Source organism: Gopherus flavomarginatus, chromosome 8, assembly GCF_025201925.1.
Source record: "Gopherus flavomarginatus isolate rGopFla2 chromosome 8, rGopFla2.mat.asm, whole genome shotgun sequence".
NCBI classification, from domain to species: Eukaryota; Metazoa; Chordata; order Testudines; family Testudinidae; genus Gopherus; species Gopherus flavomarginatus.
In genome coordinates this window covers 27817282-27837858 of record NC_066624.1, presented here as the reverse complement: position 1 = coordinate 27837858, position 20577 = coordinate 27817282, and the positions used below count along the sequence as shown (strand labels likewise).

The window sequence follows — 20577 nt, the reverse complement described above, 5'->3', positions numbered from 1 at the left end:
TGGGAGCTGGTGTGGAGGGAGCCCTGCCTCAAAACCAACGGCACGAGACAGCCCATTATTTCTCTTCCCTCCATGGCCCCCAAGTCCATGGCACGGAGCGAGGGGTGGGGGGGGCCTGCTTCCTCCCTTGCTGCCCCCCCCTCTGCTGGGCTCCAGGCCCTGCGGGGGAGGGAAGGTGCAGCTGGCTAGGCAGCCATGTTGTTGGGCTCGGGGACGAGCAGACACAGTCCTGCTGCCCGTGGTAACTTTCAGGGAAGTTTCTGTCACAGCCTCTGGGGGGATGTGAGCGAGGGGGAGGAGGGAAGGGGCCCGCTGCGGCTCCCTAGCGCGGCGCACACGGCCTGGAGCCCCCCTCCCGCCACCCAGCGAGCCCCTGTCTGCCGACACCAGGCACCCCCGCCAGCACAGGCGGGCAGGCCACCGCTGCGCTACCTCCCCCATCGGGCTGGGGACGGGAGCCTTATTCAGCGAGCGCTTTAGGCCGGCTCCCCTGCGCAGGCAGCGTACAGCCAGCAGCTTCCCCTTGCGTGCGCTGCGAGTCTCTCTCGGGCTAAGGCTCCGGCCCCGCCTCCCTTGCTCTTGCCTGAGTCTTGCATTGGCCAGCTGGTGCGTCACTCTCAGGCTGGACCCATCTCGCGCTCCCCATTCATGCAGTTTGGTTGCGTGTTGGTGTATTTTACTGTTTGCAATAAAGAGGGGGGGATTTTTTTTTTGTTCAGTTTCTGCTGCAATTAACTCTTGGTCCCTTATACGGTTTTTTTGGGCAATTTTGAAGAACGATTGAAACAGTTTTTTGTTTTGTGATTGCATTTATTTTTTAATAGATCTCTTATCTATTTTGCAATCAACTATTAAGGTGCAACTATGCCCAAAAGAAAGGTAAGTACAAAAATAGGGGGGAAGATAAATGGGGAATGAAGGGGAGAGATTAGAGGAGCGTTTGCAAAAATATCTATAATTTATGCGTGTGTATGTAGAGTTTTTGCATATTAATTTTTTGTGCATGTCCTAAAGTGGAGCTGGAACTGAAGGGCGATGATTAGAATGTGCGGTCGGGCTCATCTGTGGGAGCAGGGGAGCGTCTGAGTTCACTTTGGGCTGTTTTGTTTGCAAGGAGAAGGCTAAGCAGTGTCTCCATGCTGGATTACAAACAGCCATAGTGCTGCTGCTGCCCCTATGGAGAATACAGGCAGGCAGAGCTAGCCACGGAAGGCTGTGCTTCTCCAAGCGCCCCGAAAAGCGCACGGCTGGAGAGCCAGAACCTTCCCATTAATCGCCGAGGGCATTTTAGTGTTGATTGGGCCATTGCCTGGGAGAATTTGAGTCTAAACGGTGCCTCTTTCTCCTGCGTTTGTCTTTGTTCTCCCTTTTTTTTTCTCTCCCACTTCTTGTCATACCAGATGGTTGTGCAATGGTAATTTGGAGCCATTAGGCGGCGCAGAGTTTGAAACTGTCCTTGAAGGGAAGAGGGGCTGGGAAGGATTCACAACCAGAATTAGTAACTTTGGCTCTGCTCAGCAGCTGGGCTTCCCTAGCTCGCTCTTCAGCAAGCCCAGAGCTGTTTGCAAACGGGCAGCCTGCCCCCTAAAATTGCAACAGCTAAAATGCTGCCGCCTAGCAAACGGCAGTACAGCTTTGCCTGAGTGTGCATTTTGGTTATCTCAGCAACCCCCTTCATTTATCTGTGTTGCATGTTTGCAATTTGAAAGCATTCTGCTATTAAGTGACGACACGGGCATTCCCTGCCCTCTGAGAAATACACTTGCTTAGGGCTCTTATTTCCCTGGGTGTGCTGGAACTGGGTGTAGCCTGTGCTGCAATATCTGAAACGCCTCCCTTCCTCCCACTAATCCTGAGGGAACTAAAGCACGTCCCCATCCATCCAGCTGCTGCTGTCTCTTCCCCCTAGTGTAAGTGGGATGCCTCTAGGCGAAGCTAGTAGAGCCTTGTCCTTGTATAGCGCTGACAACGACCTTGTTGTTGCAGGTAATTTGGCGGGAACTTTTTAAATGTGAGGACGCTTTGACGCAATGACGTTTAACAAAAGTGGGAGTCCGAGGCATTCTGGGAGTTGTAGTCTTTTGTCTGGGAACTCTGAAGTGAGCTTAGGCTCTTGCACTGATCTGACTTGTAAGCACAGCTGCACGTTTTTAGCTGTGGGAAAGGTGGAGGAGAAGTTACACCTTTTTTTTTTTTTTTTTTTGCTTGATCACTTTGCAAACTTTATTTACTGCCAAGGATAGTATGACTAAAAAGTGCACAAGGTAGAAGGGCAAGGAGAAAAGTTGGTAATATGAGAAACAGCAGGGATATGAAACCAAGGAGAGCTGTTTTAACTGGTGAACTCGGACAAAAAGATAAAATTGACTGTGATATATTTGAAATTCGTGAGTTTACTTTTTAGTAGGTCTCCCCATGCTGCATGTAGACTTATTTAGAGAAAATGGCATGTTAGTATTTTCCAACCTCACACTTAAAATAGGTCCAGCATTAATTTTATTTTTACAGACTTTCTTTTTCTGGTCACTGCTATAATTTTCAAATGCCTGTTTGCTAGCATTTGGCATAATTTCCGCTTCATGACTGTAAAGAATGCAAATCTTTTATGTTTTCCTCTTTTAATTTTTTTATGTAGGCTGCAGCTGAAGGCGAGGTGAAGGAGGAGGTAGGTTTATAAAATTTTAATAAAGCAAACTTATTTCTCTCAGAACTTGTGTAGTGGTAAACAGTTTAAAACATTGATCACCAATGCGTAGATCACAATCGACTGGTCAATCCTGGAGCTTCTGACAGTTGATCATGATCTCCAGCTGCTGAAAATCCAGCAGCATAGGAGGGCTAAGGCAGGCTCCTTGCCTGCCCTGGTCCTGTGCCACAGAAACAGCCAGCATACCCCTGTAGCCCCAGGGGCGGGGGATTTGTTTCTGTGCTGCTCCTGCCTGAAAGCACTGCCCCTGCAGCTCCCCTTGGCCAGGAATGGTGAACTGCAGCCAATGGGAACTGTAGGGTGGTGCTTGCAGGGAGGGGCAGCGCACGGAGCCACGTGACCTCCTCCCTGCAGGGGCGTACTGGCTGCTTCTAGGAATGGCATGGGCCAGGACAGGCAGGAAGCCTGCCTTAGCCCCACTGCACTGCCGACCGGGATCCACCTGAGGCGAGTGCCATCCGGCAGGAGCCTGCACCCCTCTCACATCCCAGCCCGGAGCCAGCACCCTGTACCTCTCTTCTGCACCCCAACCCCCTGCCTCAGCCCTGAGCCCCCTTCCAGAGCCAGCACCCCATAACCACTGCTGCACTTGAACACTCTGCCCCAGCCCGGAGCCCCCTCCTGCACCCAAACTCCCAGAGCTTGCACCCCTCACCCCCTCCTGCACACCAACCTCCTGCCCCAGGATCAGTCCGGAGCCCCCTCCCACACTCCAAACCCTCGACCTCAGCCCAGAGCCTGCATCCCAGCCCCTTTCCATAGCCCGGTAAAAGTGAGAGAGTGAGGGTGGGGGAGAGTGAGAAAGGGAGGGAGAAGGGATGGAGTGGACAGGGCAGTGCCTTGGAAGGGGCGGCGTAGATCCTGGGTTGCTCTTAAATTCAAAAAGTGATCTTGTGCCTATAAAGGTTAGAGACCACTGGTTTAAAAGAAATTACTAACTGAGGCCCCCAACTTCCATAGATGTATCTGCTTGCACAGACCCTTGTCTGTGTGCACAGTCCCATGGGTCTGTGCTAGCAGATTTTGATGCAGGTTCTGGGTGTCAGGAATGAAATATCAGGTAATATGAAACCCTGGGTCCAGTCCATTGGACTATAACATGAGAGACATTTTGGAGAATTCACTGCCTATCCCAGCTGTTAAGCTGTCTGAAACTGGGAGCTTTGATGATCTAACATGCAGAGATTTAGAGAGAGCTGTTCCTGGTACAGGAGAATTTGCAGTTCCACAGCCAAAGATCATCAGTTTCAGGTTAAATGTGGTCCTTAGGCTACAGTCTTGAAGACTGCTTCTCTTAGGCACAGAGATCTAACTGTGCACAGGAGCTTACTATATTGGTTCATTACTATTTACCTGGGTTTGGTGAAAAGGGGGGAAACGGTGAAAGAAATAGCAATTCTGTTTTGCTTTTTAAAAAAAGGCAAACCTATTACATCCATAGCTCTATAAATGATCTTGGTATTTGTTTTAATGCTTCATTAACTAATGGTTGCATCAAATTATTTTATGATGATGATATAATTCTGAGAACGTATGGCTCTTTCTTTAAATTTTAGTGACACCTCTTTCTTTTATGCAGCCAAAAAGAAGGTCGGCTAGATTATCAGCTGTGAGTATCTTTTTTTTTAAATTGAATTTGTGATGTATGTGATGATGACAATTCAGGAAGATTGGAGTAGGAAGAACCTCATGCTGATGAGCAGAGTATATCTATATAGGTAGATATGTGTTCACACTTACATTTAAAAATAAAACTCATACTCCATGATTCCATGGCTTGTGTACCAACATACTGTAGAACCTATTGGCAGATTTTACATGTGAGATAAAGCCGCTATGCTAGTATGACACAAAAAACATCACATTCAGGAATGGCTGGATCCTGCAATCCTTACTCATAAGTGTAGTCCCATTGATTTCAGCAGCACAGCTCTTGGGAAAAAGAACTGCAGATTGGAGGCCCAAGATCTGCAAATACCAAAGAGGGCTTGCAGTTTGAATACAGGAAGGTTAAGGGCAAAGCCAAAGTACTATATAAGCCCATTCCTGTAAATGCTCTATGCCTGGGAGTCTTCTTCCATGTGCAGAACACTCAAAGGATTGGGATCAATGTTGTAATCAAGGAGATTACAACAGGAAACAAAGTACACCTCTACCCTGATATAACGCGGTCCTCAGGAGCCCAAGATCTCTACTGCGTTACAGGTGAAATCCCGTTATATTGGGGTAGTGGTGGCAGGGCTCCAGCAGTGATTTAAAGAGCCCAAGGTTCCGGCAGTGGGGAGCCCCAGGCCCTTTAAATCACCACCCAAGCCCTGCTGCCGGAGATCCGGGGTAGCAGCGGCAGGGCTCTGACGGTGATTTAAAGAGCCCGGGGCTCCCTACAGCGGCCAGAGCTCCGAGCTCTTTAAATCGCCAGCTGAGCCCTGCTGCCATAGCTCTGGGGTAGCAGAGGCAGGGCTGCAGTGGTGATTTAAAGGGCCCAGGGCTCCCCGCAGCAGCCAGAGCCCCGGGGTTACCGCACTATATGCGAACCCATGCTATATCGGGTCACATTATATCGGGGTAGAGATGTAAATGAATGCTGCCATATTGGTGAAAAGTTGCACCTCATTGTGGTAAAACAGAAGATACCTATGCATACCAGGAACCCTCTGCAAAGGATAGAGGTAAACGCCATCTCAGACGGCAAGAGACTTGAGAAAAGTTTAGTGTCCATTTCCACATCCTGTGGATCTTGATTTAAAATGCTGTCACGTGTAGTAGTGCAGGACTCTCATCTCTCCCGACACAGTACATGTACTTACTAAATATTTTAGCCATAACCACTTCCACATACTTCATTTTTTCCTCATGTATTTGAGTGAAATGACATACTAATTTATAAAAAGAACAGGAGTACTTGTGACACCTTAGAGATTAACATTCATTTGAGCATAAGTTTTCGTGGGCTACATGAGAGCTCAGTCTTAATCTTTCCCTGTTTGCTGTATAGGATGTTAATCAGGTACTCCTGTTGTTTTTGCAGATACAGACTAACACAGCTGCTACTCTGAAATATTAATTTATATATCTCAGTCTTGTAAATGATTATGGTTCGGATTCTTTTCTGGTCCTTTATATACAGGGGAGCATATAGCCCTGCATGTATGCTTTTCATATGTTTTAAATGTGTGTACGGAGTAAGTATGTTGAGGTTGTTAATACGACCACTGTAGTGCTCTTCAGGTGGTATATTTCTTATTTTACTATATGCTTTTTGTACAGAAACCTGCTCCACCTAAACCAGAGCCAAAGCCCAAAAAGGCAGCACCTAAGGTAAATATTTAAGACCTCTTTAATACAGCAGTTTTCTTTTTCAAAACATATTTACAGGAATAAAGCACATAGCAGGTCAACTAGCTTTTTAATATTTTTATGAGATTATGTATTTTGCCCAATTAGAGAAATCTCCATCAGTATCTTAGAAATTACAGATGGCAAAGAGCTATTGAGTGTTCTTTTTTGTCCTACTGCTAGTGCAGGAATATTGCCTATGGTAAAATCTTGAGTGATTTGTCTGATGAAATTTTAAACAAATTGTGATGATTCTTTCACTGCTTGCCATGGGAGACTGTTCAAAGCACCATTCTCTTAACAATATGTGTGAAATAGAGACCACAGAACCATAATTGTAGGCAATGCTGGTAGCTATGCCTATGAGTAAGTAAGTGTGCTTTACACTTACATAATAAGGCCCTATTTTCAGTTGCTTATTAATTTGTCAGACTTTAACCACTGGGATTAAAATTTTCCATGCTTTATCTCCTCCTCAGGCTAGATATATTTTTTAAAATGTTCAGCAAATATACCTTTTCTGAGAATGAAGTTAGCAAAACTATCTATTTTTTTCCTGCATCGTGATGCAGTCTAATTAAATGATCACATACTATTTGTTCTCCCAGAGTAGTGCCTCATTCATTGCACAGTGAATGAAGTAGTGGGTTGCAAGGAAAAAGAGCATGTTCTCTTGTAAGGCACTGGACTTGGACCCAGAAAAGCTGGGTTCTGTTCGTGGCTCTCTCAGAGACTCCGAGGAGATGCTGGGTAAGGCTATCAATATGTACACACAAGGGGAAGAAATGTAGGCTGCAGAAGCTACTGTAATTCTGGCACTGTCCAATTTTAATTTTGCATTCTTAACTGTGCTTAACTTTGCATCCTAAACATTCTTTTAACAGCTTTTTGTTTATAATTATAAGAATAACTTTCATCCTCTTAAATATATCCATATTAAATAAAGTAGGGCTGAAAAAAAAATCTATGATGTATTAATCAGCTGCTGTTGCCATCTTTGTGCTTCCCATCCATTCAGGAAAAATTAGTAAAATGACATTGTCCCTCCTCCCATAGAAACAGCTGCAGGAGGCAGCCTGGGAATGAAAAACTCCATCTGGATTCCGTTGTGCGGGATCATTCTGTTCTGGAGAGAGATATATCACACACCAGTGTTGCAGAATGGCCAGTAGTTTTGTCTCCAGAAGCCAGGGATTGACACTGATGTCGTGGGACCCTAGCAGGCTATGGCTTTCTGTGTAGAGATCCTTTGTCTCCAGTCAGATTCCCTGACAGCATGGCTCCATAAGAGTTGTGCAACCAAGGAATCCCCATCCATTGGCTGCTCCTGGAACCTCTTTTAAGATGGTGCTTTCTCAGTAAAGAGGGAGCTGTGGAACGGTTAATAAAACTCCATTAGTTTTGTGTGGGAGAGAGACAGGAATGGATTCCTTTCTTCAGCCATCAATCCCCAATCCTATGGAAAGGACTCCACAAGGAAGGTCCTATGAAGGTAGATCACCACTACCATTCTTTTGTTTGGGAAGTGGTGGAAGAGAGAGATACCATGAAGTGGACCCTCCACACCTCTAGTTCTGGGCAAATGTTTTAGCCTATTAACCTTTATGAAGGTCTCTTGAGGGTTTATACAAATGGTCCCATTTAGTGAGTTTTGCCACGTTAGTATAGTAATTGCCATACACTGCTAAGCTAAAAGTGTTAAAGAAATAGGTATGGTTGTAACTGTGTCAGTCCCAGGACATTAGAGAGACAAGGTGGGTGAGGTAATTGGTCCAATAAAAGATATTACCTCACTCACGTTGTCTCTTGAAGAAATAGATATTTTCATGAATTGTAATCTCTGAGACCACACCTTCTTTAAAGGATTTCTAATGAGCAGTAATTTTCCAAAGATTCATGGTTCCTCTGTCTTTTGGAGTGGAAGATGATGTTAGGGTTAGTATAATCAGAAGTTTTGGCACTCAGGTGCAAATCTTTGGAATTGAAATCAGTGGCAGTCTTGGTATTTACTATTATGAAGCAGTGGTTTGATCCAAAAGTATAGAGGCTGTTACAGGAACTCCTCACTTAACGGTGTAGTTATGTTCCTGAAAAATGCGACTTTAAGCGAATCCACTTTCCCCATAAGATTTCATGTAAATGAGGGGGTTTGGTTCCAGGGAAATTTTTTTCACCAGACAAGACTATGTATATACATATACACACACACGCAGTATAAGTTTTAAACAAACAATTTAATACTGGTACACAGCGATAATGATTGTGAAGCTGGGTTGAAGTGGTGAAGTCAGAGGGTGGGATAGTTCCCAGGGAATGCCTTTCTGCTAAATGAGGAACTAGCATTTGGCTGAGCCCTCAAGGGTTAACTGGTTGTTCATGTACAAGGGAGGAGGCATAGAGGGAGGGGAGAGAGCATAGAAGACAGAGACATGAGCAAGAGATGCACATTTCCTCTTTAAGTAGCTGACTCCAGTCTTAAGTACACTCCTTGTTAATTAGATCAGCTTGCTGAAATGCAGCTGCTCCTGGAAGCTCCCTCCATCCTGAGCCCTGTTGTGTGTACCCCTGCTCTATGGAAATGGGGTAAGCGGGGTGCAGGAGCAGGGGGACACCCTGACATTAGCCTCCCACTTCCCTTCTTTCCCCTGTACAGCAAGCAGGAGTCTGGGAGCAGCTCCAAGGCAGAGGGCGGGAGCAGCACATAGTGGTGGGGGAGGGACAGCTCAATGCTGGCAATTGCTGGCCTCCTGGGCAGCTGCAGCTCAGAGAACTTAGGGGAGTGGGGAGCTGATAGGGGGGCTGCCAGTACACCCTGGTTGCAAGCCTCCACCAACTAGCTCCAATGGGCTGCTCTTCCTGCAAGCAGTGGACAATGCAGGTGGCTGCCAAACGACGTTAGAAGGGAGCATTGCACAACTTTAAATGAGCATGTTCCCTAATTGTTCAGCAATGTAACAACGAAAGAACGTTAACCGGGACGTCTTTAAGTGAGGAGTTACTGTACTTCAAAGTTATGGTGTCAGAGGACTTTTTTCCTTCTTTTGATTTAATTGCGTCTCCCATATAAAAAGTTGCAATTATTGTAATATGCATTAAAACGTAATTTCAATGTTTTTTCTTTATATCTGTAGTGATTGTTGAATTTACCCAACTCATACATGATATATATTGCTTGGAACAACAAGGAATACTCTGCAATATTCTTTGGTGACTTCAGCTTTTCTCTCTCTCTCCTAATTTATATTTAGAGAATCTCTGAAGAATTCTAGTGTTTCCATTGACTGTGCATGCTCTTAGATTAGTCTTTTTTTTTTTAATGTCTTTTGGCAGGCAGCTCAACAGCCAAAATGCAAGCTCACCAACATTTTTAGCTAACTTAATAAAATTTATGTTTAAAATGGGAATTCCTTTAACCCCAGACATAGCTACCTTTGACCTTGTTTCTCTAGATTATTCATTCCCAGTAGTATATCAAGGACAGGATAGAGAATAAAGGATTTCTTGATAGAAATTTTCATCTGGTACACCTCACCTTCGTTAATTGTATTTCCGATAAGTAGTAGTAAGTTATACAAACTATAGACTTGAAAACATTGATGCTTTAATGCAATCTCCAGTTTTGTGTGCATCTATCATACATTTTTGTTCATGTGATTAACAGAAAGAGAAGGCAGCAAATGATAAAAAGGAGGACAAAAAGGCAGCAGCAAAAGGGAAGAAGGGAGCCAAAGGCAAAGATGAAACTAAGCAAGATGATGCTAAAGAAGAAAACCACTCTGAAAATGGAGATACCAAAACTAATGAGGTACCTTAACTGCAGTGAGTGAATATATTAAAAAACATAGTCACAACAACTTTGTTTTTATTGCAGCTGCAGAGACAAAGGATTCCTCTTACCTTTCAGAGGGTGGCATAATTAATTGATATCTATTGGGTAAGGGCCGGCAGCGATAATGGCAATAGGGGCCTCTTTCTGGAAGCAGTGAGAGAACTTTTTCTTCAAACACACATCTGCTCTGTGGCCTCATGCTTTCCTTTCTCCCATTGGGTCAGGGAAGAACCAGGTAGCTGCAGATCCCCTGATGTGTTCCCTCACCCACCCTGAGCTGGGCTTTGTGCAGGGTATATGCATACTCTGTGCAGCCTCTCCGAATCCTGTTATGCTGGTTCCACTCTGTAGGGCCTATTGCAGGTTTGTTTCTGTGCAGAAATTTATTCTGGGCTGGGAGTGGAGGAGAAAGAGGGATGTGGAATAGATATCATGTGTGGGTGATTCTTCTCTCTCCCTCTTCCCCCACTCTCCCAGCATGCTGCTTCTAGTATACAAGATTTCAGTTCAAAAAGGTCTCTCTTCAAGTCTTGAACATCTTTGTATTGTTTAATACCTTTAAAGAAAATGACTTTTTGACTCAACAGCCTGTATGATAAAAAGTGAATATTGGCGCAGTATGTGCAGAAGTGTCTTTCAAAGGCTGTGAGTATTTTTTTAAGGGGCAGGTGCAATCTGTTTTTAGCTAAGTTTGTTCTGCAGTAAGAACATTTTTGAAAACCAGTTGAAAGAACTATATTTGAAAAAGTTGGACAAAAGGGAAGCAGATCACTGCAGTTTTACATAGACATTTCAGATTTCCTTTCTGATCTATAGAAATGAGGTCTTGTATCCTGCCATCAGCATATGGTTGATGTGAATCTCAAAAATATTCCAAATCTCCACCTGTTTGGATTTACCTTAATATTGCAGTGTTAACTGCAGATCAATCCTGTTTTAAAATTTGTAACATTTGTCTACCAAGATTCCAGTGTGTTTATATCTCCCTGAATAATTTTGTATCTCTTTCTAGTTAGGTATGTTTTTTGCAAACTAACCTGTTCAGCCGGCAGGTTAGAATGGGGCTTTTCTAGAGTGAAAATGTAATATTTCTGTTCTTCCCAAACACTTTTAGGCACCAGCTGCTGAAGCATCCGATGATAAGGAAGCCAAGTCCGAGTAATGTTAAACTTGCCCTATATCTCCATCATCTGGTATCCATACCTCCATGCTGTATTGTTAACAGAGAGGAATATTTTTATCAACTATTTTATAAATGCAGGTTTTTTTAGCATGAATTTAATTATGGAACATCTTCATCTCGGTTACTTGGGAATTAAATCCCTAACAAAACAAAACAAAAAAAATCATTGTTTTTAAATTTTGTGATTGTAATAGTTTGTATGGTACATGGAAAGAATAAGTGGTGGTAGCTTTCGACTTCTGTCAGTGTGTCCCTTTTTGTGTAAGTCATGCTTACAGACTTCAGATTTTAATTTTACCCTTGTATGTGTTGTATGGTTTCTTAAAGTGGGGAGGTCTCAAAACAAATAACTGAGTTAAACATTCCAGTGGTTCTGTGGGTTGCTTTTATAAAGAAGGTGAGATATTTTCATGAAAATCCTAGGAGCTGGAAATCTGTTTCCCAAATGTAACTTTATTTTGTCAGTTTTGGAGAAAAAAATAAAGTGTAATCATGTTTTTAAATGAAATACAAACATTTATTTTAAAAGGGCAGGTTGGTTGTATGTACCCACTGTTAGGAATTTTGCTGGATTTATCTTAATAAAAAAGACTCCTCGAAAGTTGATTGTGGTTTGTTGCTTGTACTGTAAACTTGTATTGCTGGAAAAGTAATAAGTCTCCTAAAGGTGGTCAGTAGCACAATGCGTTATCTTGAAAAACATAGGTGATGAGCTTGAATTCACAATATGATCAATGCTTGGGCCTCTAAGCCATTTTCTCCAGCTGTGTAGATAAACACCACTTTATGGGCCATATCCTCAGTTGGTGGAGCTGGCATAGCTACATTGGTTTTTATGGAGTTTTGGTGTAAATCAGCATATCTGGTTCTACATCTTCACGTGAAGATTTATGTCCTATTTCACAAATGCTAATCCCTGTGAGCTACTTCTATCATTTAAGCAAAGATGATGTACTTGGCATTATTAAAATATATGGCAGAACCATTTTAGAAGTTAGGATGATTAATCTTCCCAAATTTAAAGAGTAGAACCTATTTAACTTAGACCTGCCTATGTCTCTGGTATGTTTTCTAAGGTCCTCCTTGCTGTAAGACCATTGCACAAGCTTCTGCATAGAGGCTTAAACGGTTTAACTCAAACCCTCAACAGTAAGAAAGGGCTTTCTGTAGTGCTAGGGGAATGTTCTACAGCACTGGATAAAATTATGAACTTTCACAATTGTTTATAATTTACTTATTTAAAAATGTATTGTGTACTCATGATATTCTTTTATAAGCCCCTTTACTCTCCTCTGTTAGGAGGCACACAGGTGCAAAAACGTGTTTTCCATTAATGCAACACTCTTCCTGATTAGTGTCAGCCTCGTTAAATTGGAAACCAGTAACTAGGCTAAGGGCCAGGGTTTGTATGGAGTAATAATAGTTTTCTATCTAATTTTATGCATGTGACTGTATATCAAGGATGTTTTAAATTTTCCTCCTAAAGTTTCCTTTTATTCAAAAGGCTCATTCCACACAGTTGGCCAGATATATCACATTTAGTCAGAAGCAAAATGACTGGCAGTGCAGAATTTAAAACCATTACTGTATAAGACAATCTAGCAAGCAGAAGCACGAAATACTATGTGCTTGTATTATTGTTTTTTAAATACAAGAAATTACTTGACATGATACATTTTAGTATAAGCCTTTGAAAATGCTAGGTTTGGTATAGGAAGGTACAGCAGAGAAAGAAACAGATAAAGCATACAGCTTATGAGAACAGAATATGTTCTGCACTTCTAGATTTATTTTTATAAGAGATGGGAAGGACAAAATGAGGATTTGTGAATTTGGCCCTTAGTGTGCAAAGTCAGAACTGCAGACAAACAGATGGGTGTATTAGGTGTGTTTAGTAAATAAATAAGTTGCAGCTCTCTAAACAGAATCTTTACTGGATATTTACGTGACTAACCTATTTTACTACATTGCATATAAATTGCAGAACTTGTTAGTATTTCTCTCCCTCCCTCCTCATCATTCTTGTACTCAAGGTCCCCATTTACATTACCATTATACCCAAGTGTCAACAGTTAGAAGTGATACTTAGCGGGAATGGGGCTTGTGCTATTCCTTGCCTTTTCTGCATTATAAATTCAATTCTTGTCTAACCGACCAGAGAACGAGTGAGGTTGTGGTCAGAGAGATACAACCTCTTGAGCTTCTTTCTGAATCATAAAGAAGCAACAGCAGCCAAACCATATAGACAGCTCCAATTCATGTGTGTTGCCAGGTCACTCTTAAAAGTCAATGCTGTAGACAGAATTTAACTTTTCCCTATATGTCAGTACAAGCCTTGGAATGTCCGTGATTTTTAACCCATTTATCTGATGTCATTATTATTTGGTTTGTATTGCAGTATTGTCCAAAGGATCTTTATAACACAGTCATGGGCCCTGCCCCAAAGAGCTGTTCAGTTGTGTAGAAGTGGCTTAAAAGAATGGTAGCCAGTAGCTAAAACTATTAAGTTTCAAGATGAATAGTTGAAAATTCCCCAGATCACCTTCAATCACTAGTATTTTAGTATCCTCCTAACTTTACTAAGAAGGATTGTAAATGGTTTAAGACCTGAGCTTTCCTTCCCATACGAAAAACTCCCAAGAGAAAGAATACTTGTGTTTTTATTCTTCTAACACAGCTGGTCCACCACTTTGTCTCCTCAGGTATGGGATAATGGCCTAGGGGAAGAAGCTGATGTCTCTCAACTGATTGGCCAGAACTCCTGTGAGTGACAAAATATCCCCTGTTCATTACTGAATAATCACCAATAGCTCAGCCAAGGGATATTAATAGATTTAGCTGGTGAAAGAGGGGAGTGGGTTGTCTTTTGGATCTTTATAAACTATTTTGATTTTAGTTCAGAAGAAACTCCATACCAGTTGGTGCCTATCAAAAGCTCTGGGAAGCCCTGCATACACTTCAAAACCTGATACCACAGAAGTAACCAAACATCAATCAAGGCAGCAGTGTTTCTTCTTCCCTTCACCCTATCACACCTCATCTGATCAGTCATGTGACCTCTAATAGGGTTTTAACCACCAACACCCCACCAGACAATCCCACCCACTGCTGCCTCAGTCCTCCACAAATGCCCACTGAAACAGATGGACTTTTTATGTGTGCCTGTCAATATATTTGGGCTGTTTTGGAACAGGTCGAAGAGAGAATATTGCAAAGGAAAAAGACCCTTACAGAGAATGCCAGGTCACCTTTTATTCTAAGGCAGATCCAACTCAAGCATTCTTGCTGATCTCAAATGGCAGCAGTATGGTATGGGGAGAGGGGTAAAGATTCCAGTCGCTTTATAGGTCAGACTATATTGTGAACTATCTTCTAACTTAAAAAACACCCTCAATGTTTGCCAAAAATGTTGCTGTCTCATTCTACAGATATTTGGCTGGACCATAGAATATTTATTTGGAGAAAGATAAATAAATTATACTAATCATCTTTCTCATTTCAAGGAATGGTTCCAGTGATAGCTACTAGTTTTCCAAACTTATTGCAAAATAGTATTTCATAATTGGCACTCTCATAAAAGGATATTGGGTACATGACAAATTCTAGTATTCATCTAGTTTCTTAGATGAACATCATAAAAGTTAAAAGTATTCTATCTTTGTCACTGGAAGTATGTGTTTAAATATAAGAAGTGATAACCAGCCAGAAGATAATTCATTACAATTCTACAAATGAAAAATGCTTTCTGAATTGAGCCTATTTTTGAATGAGTAAAGTTCTACCACAGTTCTGGGTGGCCTATTCTTTGGATGAACCCATGTCACATAGGACTTGATCCAAAGACTCCATTCCAAATGGAAAGACTCCCATTCATTTCAGTGGGCTCTGGAGCAGGTCCAGAATTCCATAAGAGGAAAATCTACTATGTTCTTATGCACATCTGAAAAAACAGTAATATAGTACCATGTATGCAATATACCTTACAAGATTATTTCTTCTAAAATTAACTTAAAATATCTGGACTGGATTTGCTAGAAATACAAGATGTTTCTTCAAACCAAAACACAAACTTTTCCCTTCACATTTAACCTGTATTTGCTTAAAGTGAAGTGCTTTCAAGTCTTGTGATCTAAATAATTGTAGGCATAAAGAATATAATATTTTCATTCTAGGTTAGGGCCATTCATATGCCAGGGTGTACATGTGTTAGTTATGGTCATTCTATGTCAAGTCATATTTCTGCATTTCAATATCCAGACTGTTACAGCGCTGTGTGTGTGTTTGGTATTGTACCTTTCCTCCTATTTGGTGCTAATGTAAGAGTTGTTCTTCGTTCTATAGTAATAGCAAGCATCAGATTCCATGTTTCCAACAAATAAAGAAAATTGCTTGAGAATTTTTACAGAAAAATCTCCTTGTGTGTTATTCATGGCTTTGCTATAGAAACTTGCACTCAAGAGAAGTTGCACAAAGTAAACAGATTACTTTTCTCCTAACAAATCCTCATCCCTAGTTGGTCCTGCCATTTGGACACTGGTTGACTGATTTGAAAAGCAAACACCACTTTGACATCTAGCGCTTTCTTGATTGGTTTATGGTATATATAGATCAGGTCCAAAGGGAAAAAAAGTCTTTAAACTGACAATCAGATGGATACACATTTTTTTATTATATGGAAAAGACTGGTGGCAATAAATTCAAGTATGATGACTCAGCAGGAATGCAAGGAGAAGACAATCATTACCTTTTATTGTGATTTGTGTTTTTTTTTAAATGAGTCATTTCCATAGGTGTAGAGGATTGATTTAGTTTTGCGATACCCAGAGCAAAAAGAATTTGATGTTGCGTCTTTAACGTCTGTTAAGAAAGAGTCACGGAGTTGCCAGCAATAATTGAACATGTGGGAGTTCAGTTATTGTTATTAAAAATAAACATCTTAGAAAAAAATATTATGTAATGAATGGATGTATGAGGCTACGTACAGCAACAGTTCTGAAGCGTTGTGGTTAATGTTAGCCAGCAGGATAGATTTAAGGTCAGGTTGGCAGCAATTTACAGTGCTAAAATGCCATTATAGCACTTGAATTATTATACAAGATGTGTATAAGAGTAAGTATGGACTTGGATTTTAAAATGAAACAGTAAATGCAGAATAGCAGAATGTAATATTTAGATATTAATCAGTGTCAGATAGGCACGGTTTGACAAGAATCAATTCCTTGTAAACACAAAAACTAGCAGCTATTGATGTTTTCATTTAATAAACATAAAACCTCTGAAACATTAAGGTTGAGATTTAAAGAAAACTTCTGAATTAAGGCTGCCACCACTTACTTAGCAAATTCTGTTTCGTCTAGATACGATAGCACATCTGCATTGTGAGTACAGGGTTGTGGAGACGATGTGTGAGGATGAAAGGGTGTCAATTCAGGTCTAGATAGGGTGACCATATTTCCTTATGCTGAATACAGGACACCTGGTAAGATTACTCGTATTCAAGCAAGTTCAACAGCAATCAATCAGAACTGTACAGTACAAACATTCAAATTAACATTGAGTTGACTGAGCCCATGTTAAAAAGAAATACTGCATAGTTGGATTCTTTTTATTTACCTTCTAAGACTTTAGGGGTTCACATGGGGAGAAGTGACACACACACACACATTGCCATACACCTCTCTCACCCGGGGTGACCAACTGACCCTGCCCGATGCTTTCCACCATTCATACTTGCTGGGCCCCTGAGATGGACCTGCCTCCCCTGCTTCCTGGTGCTGAGTCTTCCCAAGGCAACACGTGGGGGGGCACGCAGGTCACATGTCCCCCTTCCCTAGATTTCTGCCAGGATTCAAATCAGACTAGCCAGCAGCAGCCTTTGTGCACTGTGCAGGAGGGAAGGGACGGGAGCTGCTTCCAGCCACAGGGGACAAGGGGAAGGGATTACCTGGCCTGTGTCTTTGCAGAGCTCATCTCTTCTCCTCCCCACATGGCTAGAAGCAGCTTGTCATGTCCTGCCCGCACAGTGTCAAAAAGCAGCTAACACCTCCAGGCTGCTGCTGGCCACCGATATAACCCAGCTGCCTCCTGTCCCACTGACTACAACACAGGCAGGAAGGGGTTATACCCTAAGGATGCATTGTGCACTAGGGCCCAGGGAACCTGACTGCAGGAGCTTCAGCAAACCGGGCCAGAGAGGTTGCTCAGCAGGGGAGGGTGCCTAGGGACAGAGCAGCCGTGTGCTCCCTGGGGGCAGGATTCAGGGTGTGTGAAGAGGGTGCTAAGCCCCTGCCTGGGGGGCTGCTGTGGAGCCTGCAGGGTCAGGGCACAAACAGGCTGGAAATCGTTCTCCTCCCCTCCCCGCCATCACTCCAGAGCTTAGTTGAGGAGCAGGAGGCTTCCCCGTGCCAGCGCTTGGCGGGGCTTTGGCACATGCAGGGCTTGGCTCCTCCTGGCCTTGGCTCCTCCTGGCCAGTGCCTCAGGCTGATGGGTCTTGGGCTTTCTAGGGTGCTGGCCCAGCAAGAGGCAGTGGAGGAAGGAAGGAACCCACTGGCCAGGCTGCTAGTGAGCTGAGTGTTCTGACCAGGGGCTGGTTCTCCACCCAGCGCTAGGAGTGGGACGTGCCCCACTGAGGGGATAGGGAGGAGCAGCATGGTTGAAGGAGAGTGAAGGGGCAAAGCAGGGAAAGGACAGCAAGAAGGGGAGCACATAAAGGGTTGATGGGTGGTCAGCAGGGGTGACACGTAACTAGCTGCCACCTGGCACCTGTCCATACTCACCAGCCACCGCAGCTCGCAGTCACTCCTGGGCAGAAACGGGATGGGGGTGAGGCCCTGCTGGCTGAGAGCCAGCTCGCAGCAGGGGCTGTGCTGATGGACCAGCAGGGGAAGTGGCCAGCCCCAAAAGCTGCAGTTTTGCCCCATCACCAGCCTTGCACATCCACCCCCATTGTTCACTATTGGACCCCCCCATTCACCACTGGTGGGCGAGCATCTGGTGAACAGGGATCTGGCCAGCAGCAGGACATGCCAGTACTGATGGTGGGGAGAGAGGGACAGAAAATACAGGAAAATTTGCCCATTTTAAAGAAAAAGTCAGGACACCTGCAGAAGGGCTTAAAAACAGGACATCTGGTCACCCTAGGTCTAGAGAAATGACATAATGTCAAGATGGCAGCGAAGTGCTTCCGATGCAACTCAGTGGTGGTGACTACATTACCGAGTCAAAATGAAACATTGCCAGCACCAATCTAGAGAAAAAGTGTTACTATATCAAGAGGACAGCAAAGCAATTTCAGTGCAAGTCTGTAGCGAGCATGGTACCAGTTCAGACTCCCCATCTCCTTTCTAGGGAGATCCATCAGATGGCTTGGTTTAATAATAATTTTTAGACAATGTGATTTTTCCACATTACTATTTGTATTTTGCCTTTCAAATAATAATGTGACTGGGGATGTAACTGCAGTGTGGTAGTGAATTTACTTCAAGGTGATCTGATAATATTGTAGGAGAAAGATTAGCTAGGAATTTCCATATTCTAAACCTTCCCTTAATGTGTTGTTTTTCAACAGAATCAGTCCAAATGGGGAAAACAGAAGTTTCTTTGGTCACTTTGGAGGCATGCAGTCAGAACGGCCAAAAAGAGTATGGACCATGTCTCAGCACTGCTCTGAGTTCTGGAGGTGGTATTTTAAAAGTGGGAGAAAGGAACCACAGACTTGTCTTCCTGGTGTCTGTTAGTGGCAGAGTTCTGGAACTCTACAAATGGGGCAGTTAGGAAAGTAGGGTACAATCACCACACAAGAGACAAGGCCCATAAAGTTTGAAGTAGATGGTGCTTAACCACAATCTCTCTTTTTTTTACTATAAAAGTCAATTGTAACAACACACAAGGGACTCATGGTGCTTCAGTAACCTTTCACTGAAGTCTTATGGGATGTGTGTACACTCTGACCATGAGGAAGGAACCATGACAAGAAAGGAAAGTGAATACAGAACTAATTGATTAAAAAAAGGCAGAAAACAAGGAATGCTTTCGGGAGTTGCTACATTCTTAGGGCCATATTGTCCCCTTTGTGGGAAAAGACTACATAGGAATGAGGAAATTAGATTAGCCCGATTCTGTACTCAAATCAAAAGTAGCTCCTATGTAGTTAACAGAGTTATACCCGTGTGAACCTGGTGAAAGAAGAAATGTGTGTCCAGGAGTTGAAAATGATGGAGTTTCTTTCAAATGTCCCATTGGTAGTGTTGCCTCCCATGGAGCTTCTCAGGCTGCAGACCTTGAAACTTGCAGGTAGCTTGAGACCCATAGGGGTATTTCACAGATCCTGGGACATCCATGGAGGCCTATTGTCTAGCCAGGAGCCCCTCACATTTCATGAGAGTGCCATGCCACTGTGGTCTTCCTGCCAAGTGCTGTCCCAATCCCCTGAAGGTGAGAGGGGACCAGGTCATAACAAGGTAGTAGGGTGGGTGAAGGAGTCATCAGTATCTTACACTACTGAAATGCCCTGGGTTTGAAGGATGGAGTAAGGACAATGTGAGGAAGTGTGTCAGTCTCTCAGCTGTGCCCCCTACTGTCCTGGCTCCAGTGCCCTTCACAACAGTGGAGCTTGACTTTACAGACTTATGGCAGGAAGGAGGGAAGGAAACAGTATGTTGTTCAACCCACTCCAGATCTTCCCCATTTAGTTCTTCTTAGCCAGTGGAAATAGAGGATGACAACGTGGTGCTTTAGTAAGGGATCCCATGAGAGTTTATTATTGAATCTGTACTGAGTATTGAATGCTATAGATGGATAAGCTACTTTAAACAGTTAATGTGTCATGGAAATTCATAGGTGAAAGTGGTGGTGTACATTTATGACTCAGACAATATCAGACAAGTATTTAGCAAAACAAAACAAAAACAAAAATCCGAAGTTAGAAAGCTGTACTGCAAAAGAATAGAAATCAAGGTGAAACCTAACACCCATAAAGACACCTTCACTTAAGGGTGGACTCATCTTCAACGTTTCCAGACAATCTAAAGAACAATACAAATAAAAAGGAGATAACTATACAGCAGTGAAATGTAAAATTAAGGAATGGAGGCAATATTGAACCATTTCATTCGTAAAAGTTAAATATAATTTGTAATGATTGTTTTCAGAGGAGGAGACTAGGTGGCTCTGGGGATTGATAATATGGAGCAGAAATATACCAGTTGCTAGTGTGAACCTAATGTAGTAGTGGCTGAAAGTTATTATTTGATGGCTCTTCAGTTAGTCTCAGAATTTGATCCTCTCCATTCAGATCACAGTCAGATTTCCACATCACACAAATCACTACCACAAATGTCTGAAGACAGACTAAACTGCCATCTCACGGCTAGTCTAGGTTCCTCTGACATATTGATATGGAAGGAGAGGCTTGCATTATTGCTGCTGCTTCCCATATTGCATCTATTCTGTAGAAAACCAGAGGACTTAAGTGTTGACACTTGTTAGTCCAGCACTTTCACCTGTGCTTGGGGTCCTCATCC

General features: G+C 42.9%; 1 protein-coding gene and 1 long non-coding RNA gene across 5 annotated transcripts in view; one reads left to right on the top strand and one right to left on the bottom strand.

The window, feature by feature from the left end:
* The first annotated feature begins 670 nt into the window (after window positions 1-670).
* Window positions 671-11659, top strand: HMGN5 (high mobility group nucleosome binding domain 5). 2 transcript variants are annotated; one of them, XM_050965150.1, is made up of 6 exons: window positions 671-879; window positions 2636-2665; window positions 4287-4316; window positions 5975-6025; window positions 9705-9862; window positions 10987-11659. In XM_050965150.1, the coding sequence occupies exons 1-5, from the start codon at window positions 865-867 to the stop codon at window positions 9855-9857; spliced, it is 279 nt and encodes a 92-aa protein (XP_050821107.1). In that variant the 5' UTR covers window positions 671-864; the 3' UTR covers window positions 9858-9862; window positions 10987-11659. The 2 variants fall into 2 exon arrangements, with proteins under 2 accessions (XP_050821107.1, XP_050821106.1); XM_050965149.1 differs by having other exon boundaries at window positions 679-879; window positions 9705-9848.
* Window positions 11660-19513: 7854 nt separating this feature from the next.
* The window catches only part of LOC127056841 (uncharacterized), a 58054-nt gene continuing 56990 nt past the window's right edge, over window positions 19514-20577 (bottom strand). For all 3 annotated transcript variants that reach the window (XR_007775934.1, XR_007775935.1, XR_007775936.1), the window contains one exon: window positions 19514-20079. This is a non-coding gene — a long non-coding RNA (uncharacterized LOC127056841). The remainder of the gene's footprint in view (window positions 20080-20577) is intronic.

Excerpts from the sequence above, each read along its gene's own strand:
- HMGN5 (XM_050965149.1), top strand. Across the intron at positions 2,666-4,286 it reads AAGGCGAGGTGAAGGAGGAG|CCAAAAAGAAGGTCGGCTAG; the intron begins GTAGGTTTATAA and ends TCTTTTATGCAG. Across the intron at positions 6,026-9,704 it reads CCAAAAAGGCAGCACCTAAG|AAAGAGAAGGCAGCAAATGA; the intron begins GTAAATATTTAA and ends TGTGATTAACAG.